We start from the raw sequence: 15,275 nt of genomic DNA on the forward strand, positions 1-15,275 counted from the left end.
GCAAGTTTCTGTAGTTCATCTCTAAGTTTGGTCACTTTCCCTTCTCCACAAGCACCCTCCAAAATCATAGATTTTCGTGTTGCAGCCTTTCAACTCTTTGTCCTTTCTGAATATAACTACCACTTATTTTCTCTGAGGGCTTTCCTTTTAATATCTCTGTAGTAGATTAAAGATGACTGCTAATTCCTCACTCTTCCTCCAATTATGAGGTAAAGTCTTATTTCCCTCTCCTTGAATCTAGGCTGGCCTCAGTGACTTACTCAACTGATTTCAACCAAAAGAATGAGGTGGAATTGACTTTCTGGGCCCTCTCAGGACAGATCATCAAAAACCTCTCACCTTCATCTCAGGCCTCTTAAAACGTTCATTCTCAATGCTCAAAGCTGCCCGGTAAGATATTACTATCCTGAGACTGACATACTATTGGAAATCCTATGCCACGTGGAGGCCACATGGAGGCACAGCAGCCCCACCTGACAGCTAAAATCACCTTCAGCCTTGAGAGGGAGCCATCTCGGCTGCAGAAGGCAGTCAGCTCTAGTCTGCTGCTCTCTGACGATGTCCGCAGGAGAGGCTCCAGGGGAGAACCAGCTAGCTGAGTCCCATCAACTCACAGGACCGCGAGAGAGAATAACGCGGGGCTGCTCTAAGGCCCTGAGTTTGCGGCTATTATTGACCAGCTAAGCAAGCAACAGCCACACTCAGGAAAGCATCATGCCTCTTCCCAACCCTCCCTGTGCCATGCAGAGTCAGCGTCACATGCAAGGCCTCTCCGTATTAAATGGCCCCTAGCCTCCCTTCTTCAGCATTGCCTCTGAACACTGCCTAGTTACAGACTTCCTTAGGATGATTGTTATGACTATCTCACCAAAAAATAAAGGAAAATGAAGGTTATGAGATAGTCAGAGAGGTTTAGCTTTAAATATACTACAGTAAAAGTAGCCATAATCTGTATTTTTCAGTACATGCTAATAATGACAAGAATGATTTAGTGGAGAGTGTTGTTATTCAATGATGTTCTAAGAAATCACACAACCCATGAGAAGTTGAGCCTCTACTACCAAAGGCCCTTGGAAGAGTAAAGAGCAAGCCACTGTTTCTGACAATAGAAGCAGAACAAAAATCTGCTCAGTCTTGGGAGTGTCATATTTGTTGAATCATTTCCCTATTGTCCAAAGATTATGTTAACACTCACCTTTTCTTCTCTCCTTTCCTCAGAACAAACAATTTGGCAACAACTCAGAGTGAACTGTTGTCCAACAATACTAACTGTTAACCCTTAACTTTCCTGAGGGAGGATGGGAGCTGGCAAAGATCTCTGCCTGGGTTCCACGGGCTGGGAGAAGAGGCTCTGTGACCACTGACTCCTTTGCTTCTTGTATCCCCATAAGGAAGTCAAGAGCCTGGATGGTGGGTGTGGAGCTGTTCCGATGCTCAGAGAGGACAGTGCCACTTGGACTTGAGTGTCCTGAGAGTGACACTGGTAGAAGCCTATGATCTCAGGAATCAGGCTGAACCAGACTTCGGACGGAGACTTAGAAGTTCCTGACTGTGACTTGTGCATGGGCTCTCAGGAGGTGGCTGCAAGGACTCCCCCTTGTATTCCTCTAGATCTGTGCTATCCAATAGATATAGCCATTTAAATTACTTCAAATTAAATAAAGGGAAAAATCCCATTCCTCAATTGCAGTCACCACATTCCAAGAACTCCAGAGCCACAGGTCACTAGAGGGGACCACAGTGAACGGCACAGCCACAGAACATCTCCATCCCAGCAAAATGTTCTGTCGGACTTTGCTGCTCTGCTGTTCAGACACGTCAGGGCCTCTGGAATGGGGGATCTTTCCTGGAAAGCAATTTTTATTCCAAAATAGGCAATATCCTGATTTTAAATCAGTATACCTGTGCAAGAGTTTTCTTCACACCTTCCCTTTTCCATCAGCCATGTCATCACCAGTCTGTCCTTCATTGCTCAGCTAATCATATCTGCTCACATGTTCCCTCTATATTTTCTGTGCTCAGTTTGTATATTATCATGCTTTACATAATGCTTTGTCATTATTGTTTCATGTCTATATTTTCATTTTTCTAGTAAAAATATATGTAGGCTCTTCAAGAATAGGAACCATGTATTTTTGGGGGTAAGAAGATTGAGGAATCTATTTCCTGTCTCAAAGTACTGATATACCACCCTGAATGTCAGAGATAGCCAACAGACCAGCTAAGGAAGAGAGTGTAGAGGGTTTTTTATGGTAAGTATCCCCACAAACTTCTCTGACTCCCCCCACAATGATTTCTAGCATAGGCAACACCACAGTCTCCAGTTACAGGGTTGTGAAATCAGCAACAGAATATTTATTACCTTTCAATTAACAACAAAAAAGAAGACCAAGGATTTGAAATGCAATTATGTTAGCAAATGAAATGGTAAAATCTTACTATAGTTTACATTTTTGTTATTCTCTAAGAAAAAATAATCATTAATGGTGTTTTCTTTTTTGATTAATACAATGAATTATATTTGTTGACTTTCCAATGCAAAGCCAACTTTCCTGGGATACAGCTTTCTTGACCATGATATGTTAGCATTTTTCTATATAGTTGGATTTGATTTAATAGTACTTTGTTCAGAATTTCTATAGCAATGTTTATGAGGAATATCGGTCTACAGATATCTTTTCTTGCAAGGTCCTGTCTGGTTTTGATATCTGAGTAATTAGCTAGCCTATTAGAGTTGGGACAAACTCATCAGTTGGGAAGTGTTTATTCCTCTTCATTTCCTGGAAGAGTTTGTGCAGAATTTATATAATTTCTTCCTCAAGTGTTTGGTAGAATTCACCAGGACAGTTGTTTGGACCTGAAGTTTTCTTTGTGGGAAGATATACAAATTCAATTTTTTAAATAGGTAAAGGACTATTTAAGTTATCACTTCCTTCTTGAGTGAAGTTGGTAGATTGTGTTTTTCAAAGAATAAATACTTCTCAGCTAATGAGTTGAATTTATCCAGTTTATCTAAATGTCAACATTTTGTTATTATCCTTTTAATATTTGTAATGTAGTACACTATCACCTAAGTACTGCTTTTGATATTTCTGTCTCCTTTCATTTATTCTTGATTATTCTAACTAGAGGTTTATCAATTTTATTACTCTTCTCCAAGAATCAGCTTTTGGGGTCATTGATTTCTCTACTATATTTCTGTTTTCTATTGAATTACTTTCTGCTTTGATCTTTATTATTTCTTGTCTTCTGTTTCCCTGATGTGTAATTTGTTCTTTTTCTAGTAACATTGATTTGACACTTTTTTGCTTTTTTAAAATAGGCATTTAGTGCTGGAAATTTCTCCATACATGATATCATTCCAACATATAAGAACTTTACTTAAAAAATAGAACTACTTCATGACCCAACAATTCTACTTATGGGTATTTATACAAAGTAAAGGAAAACACAAATGCAGAGAATATATGCATCCCATGTTCATTGCAGCATTATCACAATAGCCAAGACATGGAAGCAACCTAAGTGTCCATCAGTAGATGAATGGATAAAGAGGTGGTACATATACACAATGGAATATTATTCAGCCATAAAAAAGAATGAAATCTTGTCATTTGTAACAACATGGATGGACCTACAGGGTATTGTGTTAAGTGAAATAAGTCAGACAGAGAAAGACAGATACCGTATGTTTTCATTTATATGTGGAAGGTAAAAACTAAAACAAATAAACAAACAAAACAGAAACAAAATCAGATACAGAGAATAAACTGGTGGTTGCCAGAGGGGAAGGGGTGCAGAATCACTGAAATAAGTGAGGAAGATTAAGAGGTACTATTTCCAATTATGATATAAAGAAGTTATGGGGATGTAAAGTATGGCATAGGGATATAGTCAATAATATTGTAATAATACTAAACCTATGGAGGTGATCATTTCATAATGTATAAAATATTGAATCACTATGTGACACAGCTGTTACTAATATAATATTTTGTGTCAATTATAATTTAATTTAAAAAGAACCTTACAACACTACAGTTCCATTTCTCTCTGTCTAGCCTTTGTGCTATGGTGTCATTCATTTTAATTTATATATGTTTTAAACCTCAAACTGCACTATTATTACTTCTGTTTAAATAATTTTCTCATAAAGAAATTTAAGTAATAAGTTCATTGCCATTTCTAGTGCTCTTCATCATTCCTTTGGACAGGTCCAGATCTCTATATCATTCACCATTTTCCTTCTGCCTAGAGAATTACCTTTAATATTTTTGTAGTACAGGTCTGCTTATGATGAATTCAGCTTTTGTATATTTGAAACAGTTTCGTTTTGTCTTTGTCTTTGAAAGACATTTTCACTGTGTACAGAATTCTAGGTTGATGCTTTGTTTTTTTTCTTTCAGTACTTCAGAGATAATGCTCTGAAATCTTCTAGCTTACTTTGTTTCTGTGAGAAATCTGTCATATGCCATCCTTAATTCTCTGTAGGAGTTTTTTTCACTGACTGCTTTTAAGGTTTTTTTCTTTACCACATAAATTTGATTATGATGAAACTTTGTGTATTTTTCTTTGTTTTTCTTGGTTTCATTGAGCTTCTTGTATCTGTGGGTTTATAATTTTCACGAGATTTGAAAAGTCCTGGCCATTATTTTCAAATATTTCTAGTCACCTCCCCTCCTTCTTTTTGGGACCTTCAATTACATGTGTATCTGGCTGCTTGAAATTTTCCTACAATTCACTGATGCTCTGTTCTTTGTTTGTTTCTCCCCTCTGTGTTTCACTTTGGTAGTTTCTAATGCTGTCTTTAGATTCCTTAATCTATTCTTCTGCCATGTCTAATCTGCTGTTAATCTCATCCAGTACATTTTTCATCTCAGACATTGTAGTTTTCACCTCTAGAAGTTAGAGATGTGTCTTTTTTTGTATCTCCCATTTTTCTACTTAACCTCTTTGAACATCTGGAATACAGTTATAATAACTGTTTGAATGTCCTCCCCTGATAATTCTAACATCTGTATTGGTTTTTAGTTGGTTTGAAATGATAGCTTTTTCTCCTCCTTATTTTCTTACTTCCTTTCACATATAGTGATTGCTAAACATTGTAGATTTTAACTTGTTGGGTGCTGGATTTTTTTGTGTTCTGGGATGCATTTTAGCTCTTGGAAATACTTTATTTCCAGTCTTGCTTTTATGACTTTGTAGACAAAGCCATGGCAGCATTCAGCCTAGGACTCATTTGGTCCTACTGCTGAAACATGACCCTTTTTAGTCCCCTACCTCATGTCTGTGAATTAAGAGGTTTTCCACTCTAGCTGACAGGGAAAAAATTATTCCTGGCCCTGTGTGTTACCTACTATTTCATCTAATCCTTTAGGATGGTTCTTCTTCTGGCCTCAGATAGTTTTCCCACACACGTGCTGATGGGGAGTCTGCTGAATCCTTATGGGAGTTTGCTGCGGATCTGAAGTCCTCCCTCTTTGCAGCCTTCTCCCCTCTAACACCCTTCCTGTGAACTGTAGCCACCTTAGCCTCCCTTGGCACTCAGCTCTGTCTCGCTTTTTCCTTAGTTCTCTGAGTTATGTCTGGGTTCCCCTTCCCTGTGGAAATGGCTGGACACTCTTCCAGTGTCTCGAAGCAGTAAACAGGAGCAATTGTAGGGCTCACCTCATTTATTTCCTGTCTCTCAGGCATCACTGTCCTTCATTGGCAAGTGTACAATATCTTAAAAACGCTGGCTTCACATATTTTATTCAGTTTTTTTGTTGTCTCTGGTGGGAACATAAATCCAGACCCTAGTAATCAGTCTTGGCTCATAGCAAAATTCAGCTACATAGTTTCCAAAATTCATAAATAAGATACTTGGCCATGAACATGTCCACAATATTTACATATCTCAAAAAGTTTTCTTCTGGTTTTTGTTGGGAAGGTTTTTTAAATATTTATAAAACATAACCCAGAATTAATAAGTGTTAGCCAAGACCAAGACTTTTGAAGAAGGAAGAAAACTGTGAGTGATGTCAGATAAAGAACAGCCTGGCAACTGTCAGGTCCTAGAAGCAGAGACACCAGCTCTGAAGAACCAGCCTCAGTGGAAAAACTCCCAAGGTTGTGCCACAGTATGTGGAAAGGAAAGAACAGATGGAAAGAAGGATGGAGGGAAGGAAGGGAGATGTACGAAGTCCAAAGAAGCCAATTCTCTATCTCCAGAGTTTCCAAACCAAGAATTTTGAAGGAAGAATTATTAACAATTATGAGGGGTTGAATATGGGCATCATGAGAGAGGAGTTGAGAGAAAATTCAAAGAAATTCAAGGGTCCACAGGGTCAAACTACTTTGATAAAAATTAAAAGGTGTTTGTTACATGCCTTCTTCCCACACATTCTCTCACAAGTGTAAAGTGATTTTCCAGAGGTACATGATGTATATCTCAAAGATCAAATGCAGAAACAGATACAAAATTCATCTATCTTCTGAAAAATTAATCAGATATTAAAGAGATTTCCGGAACAATGTAAACAATGCAAAACTATGCTACTTTTCTAATTTTTTGTTTCCAAAATATAATTCTTTTCATAAAAAAGATGTAGTTAGCAAGTAATTAATTTATTTTTACTTTTAACTGATCAATGAACATTCATTTTAAAATTTGTTTTAATTTCTGATACAGTTAATATCAATTGACCTAAACATCTAAGTAAATCTCTTTAAAGTTCTCAGTAATTTTAAAGAGCATAAAGGAGTTCTTAGACCAAAAGTTTGAGAATTGCAGCCATATGGAGACCACTCTGTAGTTCACGGAAGTGTCTTCCCAGAAGCAAGGGCAAAGGGCAGATCAAGAAGTCAGAAGGGAGAATCACCCCCAACGCCAGCTGCCTCACCTATTACCCAGACTCTGAAGGGGTGTTTCACAGAACAGAAGCCCTGTGAGCCCTGCCTATGAAGAACCGAATCCTACCTCATCGCTGACGTCGGAACTGCTCTTTTAGGTAGCACAAGTCCCACCCTGAATTTTATGCAAGATCGCCAATGCTGTTCCCGATTTACTTCCCCACAACATTCCTAACTATTCATCTGGCCCATGCTGAACAGTTGGCCATGTATGTAGGATGGAAATGTGTAAGTATCAAGCACCTTTCCATGTCTGACAATGAGTCAGATGCCTTAATCGGACACCACATCTAACGCTCACCACACTGTAAACTCGTGTTGTAGACAGAAACAGGAAGCTCAGGGAACTTGCCTGAGTAACCAGGGAGTGAAATAACCAAACTGGGACTTGGCTCACTCTCCAAAGCCGATGGCTTTTCCCATCTCACTGCCGCATTTTACCACTCCATCATTTACCATGGTTGTGGTATTGTTGTTTGTAAAGTAAATACCGCCCTAAAATATGTGGGGTCTGGGAGAACCACTCTTTACCACTAGAGGGAGAATAGCCTGGCCATTATAAATGTAGAAAATGGGGCCCAACCGTCCCAGCTGGATCCCAGCTGGATCCCAGCACTACCATGTACGAGCTGTGTGGTGCTGTGCAAGTCACTTAACTTCTCTGTGTCTTAGTTTCCTTCATAGCAAAATAAGGTTGTTAATAGTCCCCACTTTATTGGGTTGTTGTGAGGACTGAATAAGTTAATATGTAAAAAGCATTTAAACATTTTCTGATATATAGTCAATGGTAGAAATGATCACTATTTGCCATACATTGATTATATTTGGATAACACACTCAGGTTCTTTGATCATATGAAATGGGTATAAACATACCGACCAGTCATACCAGAAAGTCACTGAGAAAATTACAGATAATGAATTACAGTATTTCTGAGTAATATTATGCAAATGAGCAAATATTACAGAAGCTCTGTTAGGCCTAAGTTCCTATGGAGTAGGGATTTTTCTGATAAAGAGTGGATCACTATTTCTGGCTCAAAGAGTATATACCCGAGTCACCACAGCTGATAAATTCTTCATTCCAAACCACCAACCAAAACCACATTTAAAAAGTGGGGTATTTCTGCACAAACACTCACATCTAAAGTAACCAAGTGTGAAATGTATAAATACCTTGGTCTCTGTGTGATACGACAGTGAACTTGAGTCAACATCATGAAGAACTAGCAGGCACTGAAATCTAAACAGCCCTCAAAGATAATGAAGGACTTAAAGGAAACAAAAGGTCAGTTTGCAACCAGAAGTTTCTCAACATTCCTTACGTAAATGCAGAAATTTAATTATTGCCATGCCAAATGGTTCTGCTTCTCCTCATTTTTCATTGTTAAATTTTACCCAAAGGTGAATCATTTCCTGTCTTAACAACTGCAATATCTCTTTCCCATTCTTCCTACACTACTAATTTGCCTCACCATGGACTGGCCATGAATATGCGTTCTTTAGTTACAGGACAACTTATCTGTCCTGGATCCATTGCCAAAGAAATTCCTCTCTTCATTGCCAAATAGGTATCCAAGCCATTGGCTGTCACATGCACACAGACATGCACACACATCCCTATCTTATCTGGTCTCTACTGCCACTTCATAGCATGTGTCATCGGCCAACTTGCTGTATATATTATTTGCCATCTTTTTCATTAATCATCTATCCCTACTAGAATGTAAGTACCATGAGGGTAGGGTTTCAATCTTTTTTATGCACTGTTGTATTATCATTGTCTAGAAGAAAGCTTGACATGCTGTAGGTACCTTTTAAATTATTTATTGAATGCACTTGACTCTGCACATTGGAAGTCCTTGTGTTTGGTTTCAGTATTTTTCATCCCTTCCACTTAATAATATTTTATTTTCTTTGCCCTGACTCTTTACCACATCCCGTTATAGTTCTCTCAGCCATCTCTGTTTTGCCTCACCATGGACTGGCCATGAATATGCACGTCTTTAGTTTTAGGACAACTTATGTGTTCTGGATCCTTCTAAAGGTAGGTGAGGAGTTGATTAAGACAGTGACACTTCAAAAGATGGAGACTTGGAGCAAAGTGTTTCTCACCCTCAGCCTAGTGAGGGGCCTGAACATGGGAATGAGCAGAGCCAAGAAAGTTGAGGTTCAAATCACAGATCCATCATCTCCAGAGCTGCCACACACAGGGGCCCAGAGAGGGATTCACAGAGGAGCTTAGACCAGCTGCTTCAATTCATGACTTGCCTTTGGGGCTAATAAGTGAGCTGGGAAGAGAACTGACATTAAAACCCTCTTTCTTCAAGCCCGGGTTGGACAGCCTGTGGCCCCAGATATGGGGGAGGGACCCATGAATCAGCTGGAGGGATGGCCGGACCAGTGGGCCCCACACCTGGCTGTGTCCCAGCATTCCTGGACATTCTAAAGCCCCACCTCCTGAGCAGAATCTCTACAGATGGTGCCTGTGAATCTGTGTGTGTGAAGAGCTGCTAGCTGCTCCTCAGACCAATGCTTGGTTAACGACAAGCTGAGAAGACCTCTCTGGGTCCTTCCAACCTATGACTGTGAAATGGTGGGTCTCCAGAGGGGTGGGGCCTGCCCTTGGGGAGTTTTAAATATAGGTGGAAGTACTTTGGGTTGTCTGTTTGGGAGGGTGCTTTATTTCTAGAGAGAAACTGCGATTCTAGAGGGATTGTAACAACCAGCACAGAGCTGCACAACAGAATCCCCCCCATCCTACAAAACTTCTAAGTCAGCCCAGGCCAGAATGTAGATAAAATGTGAGCCTAGAGCCTAGCTCTGTATTTCACAGAAACAAAGTATTTTTTGGTACAGTTTTAATATGTATTGATTTTTCCAGAAATGGAGCTCCCATGAAAATTGACGGGAAGTAGAACTTTTTTTTTCCTGGAACCGTAAAAAATATTTTCATAGGAGAAAATCACATCATCAAAGGCAACACCACTCATGATATTTGACTCTCCAGTGAGACACAGACAGCTTCCATCTGCATTTGCAGCTGCCACATCTGTGCGCAGCTGCAGGCTCTTGATGGTCGCTGTGTCTTCCAGCTCACTCATGCCCATGAGTGTACATATTGGACTGAATATAGAATGACTTTGATTTGTCCTTTACATTACGGTTAGGACAACATAGTTACACTTTGAATATCATGTGTTGGTAGGTTATCAATGGAGGGCTGTGTTATATGTTCTGGTTGCTAAATATGACTTAATTCTGAACTCACCTTTGTGACTGCCTTCCACCCCTGGCAGAATTGCTTCCCTTCACTTCCTGGGGAAGCCCTCGGTCCAAGAAACAATAATAAGGTTACTGGGAGTTTTGGCCAAAGGGAAAAGGAGACCTTCTTTGTGCCAGACTGAATTCCAACTCAGAATTATTCTTCACGCAGAGATGATAAAGGAAATTGCAAGAGTAAATCCTCTGCTGTGGTTTTCCTCCCAGCTTCTTTGCAGGGAGAAGATGCTAAATGACCAATGGGTGCTTGATAGTTGCAGAGTAGCTAAGGAAGAGCCTCCAAGAGTTCCTCCCACCAGTCAGCCTTGGGAGCTAGAAGCTGGCCACTCTGCCATCTCACACACAGTCACGGTCTAGCCTTTCCTAGCTCACTAGTGGGGGCAGCATCCGAGAGCTCTGCTTAGACGATCTCACCCAACAGCCCCACTGTCCTCTCCTTCTTTCCTTTTCCCTCCCTTTTCCTCTCCCTCTTATTCTCCATCTCCCTCCACAGTCTCTTACAAGTCTCATCCCTTGTTCTCCATCAACCAAGAAAGACCTATAGGAAACCCTCTACCCATATTTATATATTTTCTTGGAATTGTGTTGGTGTGCATTATTTTAACTGTAACATTTTACTGATGTGTATATGTAAAATTTTTATATAATTCAGAACTATCCCCTAGCCCTTTCATTTACCTAATATTTAAGGCAAACTTTGATTTACTCAAATCTGTTTTAAGCGTGGAATTCTGGGAATATGTCATTCCAAAAAAGCTTAATGTATTTATGAGGAAACTGAGCTTGCTTCTCAAGGGCTTCATGCTTTTCCCAATAAGATAAAAACACAACTTCATGTGAAATAAAAATAGCATGACATTGGTATACCTGTGGTTAAATGTCTTTGATTGATGAATCTTTGGCATTGTATCATTCTTTGAATCAACACACTTTGGATTGGAATGTAATGTTGCCTCAAGGAAATAGACTGAATATACTTAGATATTTAACTCAAGGCTGTGTTCCATCTTTCTCCATTAAATAGATGTCTTTGGATTGGTGTCTATTCAGTGTATAGCATATCCCTATACCTCAGGAAAGTAAACCAACTTCCCTGACCCCCCACCTCCAGTCTGTGATGTGGGCCTAGGAAGATCTTCACCATAGCTGACTGGGCCAAAGCTAGAGCATTCACTTTCTCTCTCTCAAGAATTTTGCATCAAGCCTGAAATACACAGAGCTATTTTCTATGTGTTGCAGATAGAGTCAAAACAAAGATATTGCTCTGCTTTGAATTCTTCTTGGGAGTTGCAGGTTGGCTACATTTTCCTCCATATGAACCAGAGAAGCAAAGGAAACCAGTTTTCAGAGAAAGACAAAGCAAGAGATGGAGACAAAAAAAATGAAAACATACTCCTCTGGACTCGGACAACTTCCCAGGCTGGTTCCAGCCCTTCCGGAAGTCAGGCTACATACTTGCCCTTGGGTTCCATGAGGCACTCTTAAACGGTGACTACAATTTCTTCCTTTTCCTTGAGCAAAGTTAGCTCATTCTAACAAGCCCATGGTTCATGCAATCACCAACTCCAGTTGCTTGTAATCACCAACCTTTGAGTGCCCCTTGCTCTTAGTCATAAACTTTTCCTTAGATTTAGTTGTTATTGCAAGATTTGGCCCTTCTGTATTTCCTGCCCACTTATTTATTATCACGTGTGTGTATGAGAGAGACAGACAGACAGAGAGGGAACTGACACAGGAAACTCTGACCTAAATGTAGATGCTTTAAAAGAAAAGCAAGGTGGCCTTAACCTGTGGATTCACTTGAGTCTAGGGCCTGGCTCTTACAGACTCAGGAATTCAGACTTCTCAGCGGTTGGCATTCATGATGTTCTTATGAGACAGATGCATAAGTCCAGAATAGAATTCTGACTTTTTAGTTTACGATAGACCTGCAACTGCCAAAGGGATAAGCTGCTTTTATTTATTGACAGCAGGTCCTTTTCTTCCAGGAATGGCACACTGGGAAACCAAGATATGATCTGAAGTGTTTGTAATGATCAAGGAATCAGACAAGAGGGTTTTTCCAGTATTAAATGACATCAGTCTTAAGGGCCTCCATCCCCACCCTGCACCAGGACCTCTCAGGTGGTGAGAATGACCCACAACCTGCCTGGGCACTGTCCCATTTGTATGGGAGTCCTTACATCTTGCTCCATGGCAGATGGGGCCTCTTTGAGATGGACACACATTTTTTCTTTTGCTGTATTCCTGGGTATAGAGTGGAAGTCAGTCCATTGCATTAAGGTGGCCCAATCCCATTTGTGTTGATTCAGGGGGTAATCTTGCATCCTGGGTATTCTATTTCTTGAATATATGACATATGTGTTCTCTCGGGTCACCCTTTAATTGTTTCTGGTTGCCCTCTGGCTTCAAAGCTTTGAAGGAGAGACATCCAGTACCTTGGGGAGAGGAAGAGGGAAGCTAGAACCAGGAAGGCATTGCTCACCTCCGAACCCCAGGATAGAGTCTAAGGCCATGGCCAGACAATAGCCTGAGCGAAAATGTCATGATTGTAGTAAGTGCAATAGGAAAGAATATAAGAGGCTGCCAAGTAACTGTGACCTATCATCTGTCAGATACAAGACATATCTTAAAATATGGTGAAAAAATGGGTCAGGCTTTGTTGAGAGACAAGAGATTTGTTTGGGACCCCTCAAATTTGGCTTTGCATCTCAACAGTCAGGACTCCGTAGCTGGAAGAGTAAGCAGGGCAAGACTGACACAGTGAAAGCCTTTCACTGCATGGCTGGGGACAGTGTCCTGTGGCTGATGGGAAGAGCCCCAAGCAAGAGGAAAAGGGCAGAGCAGGAGCCTAGCCCTACGGTCTGGTCTGGAAGGGGGCTTAGAAGAAGCCGATGGCTGGTGACCTTTCCCAGGAGAACCTGAGGACTTAGCAATTCCCTTAGAGAAGGCGGGTGCAGTGAGACCCGACTTCCAGCTGGCCCCAGGACAATCACAGAGCTGAGAGAGCAGCCCCCACAGGGCGAGAGAAGCGGCCATGAGCCCTTCTTAAAGCCAGCACGAAAGGAAGCCCTGAAGGACGCCTGGCCAGCCTGAGGGAGGGGCTCATGAACAGCAAGAAGGTGAAACCCTCACAGGCTCTTACCAAGAGCCACTTGGTTTCCAAATAAATGGTGACACAGACATAATGCCTGTCTTTGGTAAACACCTTGACTAGAACCAAACACACCGGAATTCATTCTTACATTTTTTCATTCAATAAATATTATTGAGCACATAGGACATACCAGGTATTCTAGGCACTTGATGCATCCAGGAACAAACCAGACAAAATTCCCAGTAGCTATGGAGCCTACATTGCTCAGGGGGACAGACAGTACACTGCAAACATAGTGAGAAGGGAATTAGCGCGTGAGAAGGCAGATGGGGAAAATGAGCATCTGCATCGAGAAGACTGAGCTGAAGAGCAAAATTGTGTTTAGTTATATAACATTTCCCAACTGAGCCCCTCCACTTCCTTTATGCCAGCGTTGCCTCCCTCTGAGTAACTCTGAAGGACAGAAAAATGAACCAGATACTCACGACCCTCAAGGAACTGACAACCCAACCTGAGTGTTTATACAGTGAGCTTCGTGGGGGACGGAATGACGTCCTTTCCTTCATTTAGCAAATATTTACCAAGTACCTGGTAAAATATACGCAACACTGGACACTCCCACACCCATACACACACGACAAACAAAACACCTACACGCTCACAAAACACGCACATCAAAGTCTCCGCGCTAGTATTTTAACGTTGAAGTCTGCATGACCGAGAGGCAGGCTGATGGGGCCAAAGAAGCCTGGGGAAGATCATTATACCAAGGTAGGAAATGAGGGCTTCAAGACCACAAAGGGAGGCTTTACAGGACTGAGCCATTGCAGGACAACAATGTTTGTCTGCCTAGTTCCCAGAGGAGCCATACAGAGGTCTGAGCAGGGATTTATGACCAGGAGACTGATTTGCAACTAAAATCCCCCTGTGCAACCAGGAGCTAAAAGTCTGCCTGAGTTAGGGAATGTCCTTGAAGACGCTCCAAACTCAGTCTGCAAGCCTGGCACCAGGTGTACCTAACAATTCTCTCAATACCTGGTCTTAAATGAACACTACAATTGGATTTTGAAATTTTGTCCCTGGGGTTTCAGCCCTAAAAGTTGATATGATTCAGTTAATAACCTTGGAGTGCATGGAATTTGCAGGGAAGTACAATTTGGTCTCCACAGTAAATATGCCGACTTCACATGAGAGTACAAAGTGTCTTGGGAGGGAAAACCCTCCTTGGATGAAGGCATATTTCTGAAGTGCAGTAAGGAGCTTATGCTTAAACTAGGCATGCTTGAATTATTGCAAGGTTCAACCTAACTTCAGCATGAAGTTGGTTCTTACCATTAACCTCCAGTAAATGCTTCCTTTTCTCCGAGAGCTGTAGGCTTATTTTGAGCAATTAAATACTTGTATATGTGTTTTCTTTTACTGATAATCTGCACCTTCTTTCCCATGATGGAGGACAGATTTTTATGGGAAATTCCCAGGAGGCAGCAGCTTTGGCGTTTCTCCGAGGTCCTTATAAATGAAGGTAACTGGGAACTCAAGTGCTCCAGAGTCAATGTTTTCTGCCCAACAGGTAATGTCTGCCTTGTACAAATGCTGTTTCCAAGAAACCCATATATTACACATCCCTGAGGGGCTGTACAGAACTGGACACACACTGAAACAAGCAACAAGCTGCCTCGAGGCCTCTCTGGAACTGAGAGTCACCTAAATAAATAAATAAACAGGAAACGTGCCAGAAGAAAGTTAGGATGGGGACTCAAAGACAGCTCTTTGAGTACAGAAGTAACTGAAAAAAATGCTGGCAACTGTGTAAGGATCTGGTAAGTGGGAGGTAACTCACAGTAATACACACAATCACTTTATTCTAGGGTGCCGAAAGAGAGCCGAGCAGCAGGCATCTGCCTGGGACTTCCACAAACAGCATCCAGTCTTAGCTAGGAGGGCCCACACTGCCTTCAGCTCTGTCTTCCAAGTTATATGTCATCCACTTCAGTTCTCCCATCTGT

At 41.1% G+C, this 15,275-nt stretch overlaps 2 protein-coding genes across 5 annotated transcripts in view; one reads left to right on the top strand and one right to left on the bottom strand.

Annotated features, from left to right (window-relative positions):
- Positions 1-15,275, bottom strand: part of IL1R1 (interleukin 1 receptor type 1) — a 126,732-nt gene that overhangs the window by 41,820 nt on the left and 69,637 nt on the right. The window lies entirely within an intron of this gene.
- Positions 1-15,275, top strand: part of LOC108404709 (uncharacterized) — a 36,485-nt gene that overhangs the window by 11,401 nt on the left and 9,809 nt on the right. Inside the window, exons 4-5 of the mRNA XM_073214948.1 lie at positions 242-14,040; positions 14,727-15,089. Of these exons, the coding sequence (XP_073071049.1) occupies positions 242-255 (14 nt within the window). The 3' untranslated portion in view covers positions 256-14,040; positions 14,727-15,089. The remainder of the gene's footprint in view (positions 1-241; positions 14,041-14,726; positions 15,090-15,275) is intronic.

The sequence above is a fragment of the Manis javanica genome, chromosome 1 (genome assembly GCF_040802235.1).
Source record: "Manis javanica isolate MJ-LG chromosome 1, MJ_LKY, whole genome shotgun sequence".
NCBI lineage: Eukaryota > Metazoa > Chordata > Mammalia > Pholidota > Manidae > Manis > Manis javanica.